Source organism: Merops nubicus, unplaced genomic scaffold, assembly GCF_000691845.1.
Source record: "Merops nubicus isolate BGI_N331 unplaced genomic scaffold, ASM69184v1 scaffold48549, whole genome shotgun sequence".
NCBI classification, from domain to species: domain Eukaryota; kingdom Metazoa; phylum Chordata; class Aves; order Coraciiformes; family Meropidae; genus Merops; species Merops nubicus.
Genome location: NW_008632615.1, coordinates 1 through 314, shown reverse-complemented (window position 1 = coordinate 314; position 314 = coordinate 1). Strand labels below are relative to the sequence as shown.

At 52.2% G+C, this 314-nt stretch overlaps 1 protein-coding gene across 1 annotated transcript in view; it reads left to right on the top strand.

Moving 5' to 3' along the window:
- Positions 1 to 239, top strand: part of RBMX2 (RNA binding motif protein, X-linked 2) — a gene marked incomplete at both ends in the record, with an annotated part of 858 nt that extends 619 nt beyond the window's left edge. The window contains one exon of the mRNA XM_008947961.1: positions 59 to 239. Within this exon, the coding sequence (XP_008946209.1) occupies positions 59 to 239 (181 nt within the window). The remainder of the gene's footprint in view (positions 1 to 58) is intronic.
- Between the last annotated feature and the right edge of the window lie 75 nt (positions 240 to 314).

The following is a 314-nucleotide window of genomic DNA, read 5'->3' as shown; positions in this document are numbered from 1 at the left end:
GTTAAAGGGCGCGTCCAGCCCAAACCATTCCATGATTTGATGATAACTCATCTTGTAGATCAAAGGAAGGACGATCCGAGTGGACCACGTGGCCAACTATCGGCCCCCCAAGGACTCTGATGACTTAGATGAAGTTACAAAAACTCTCCATGCCAAGGGCTGTGGAGTTAGAACACCTCCTCATTCCTCATCCGACTCCCTGTCAGAAGATGACGATGTGCCCGTAAAGAAGCCGAGAGGTGAGATGTGCTCTGCCAGGATCGCCCTGGGGGAGGCTGAGGTTGAATCCGAGGAACAATTTCTTGCCCTGGAGG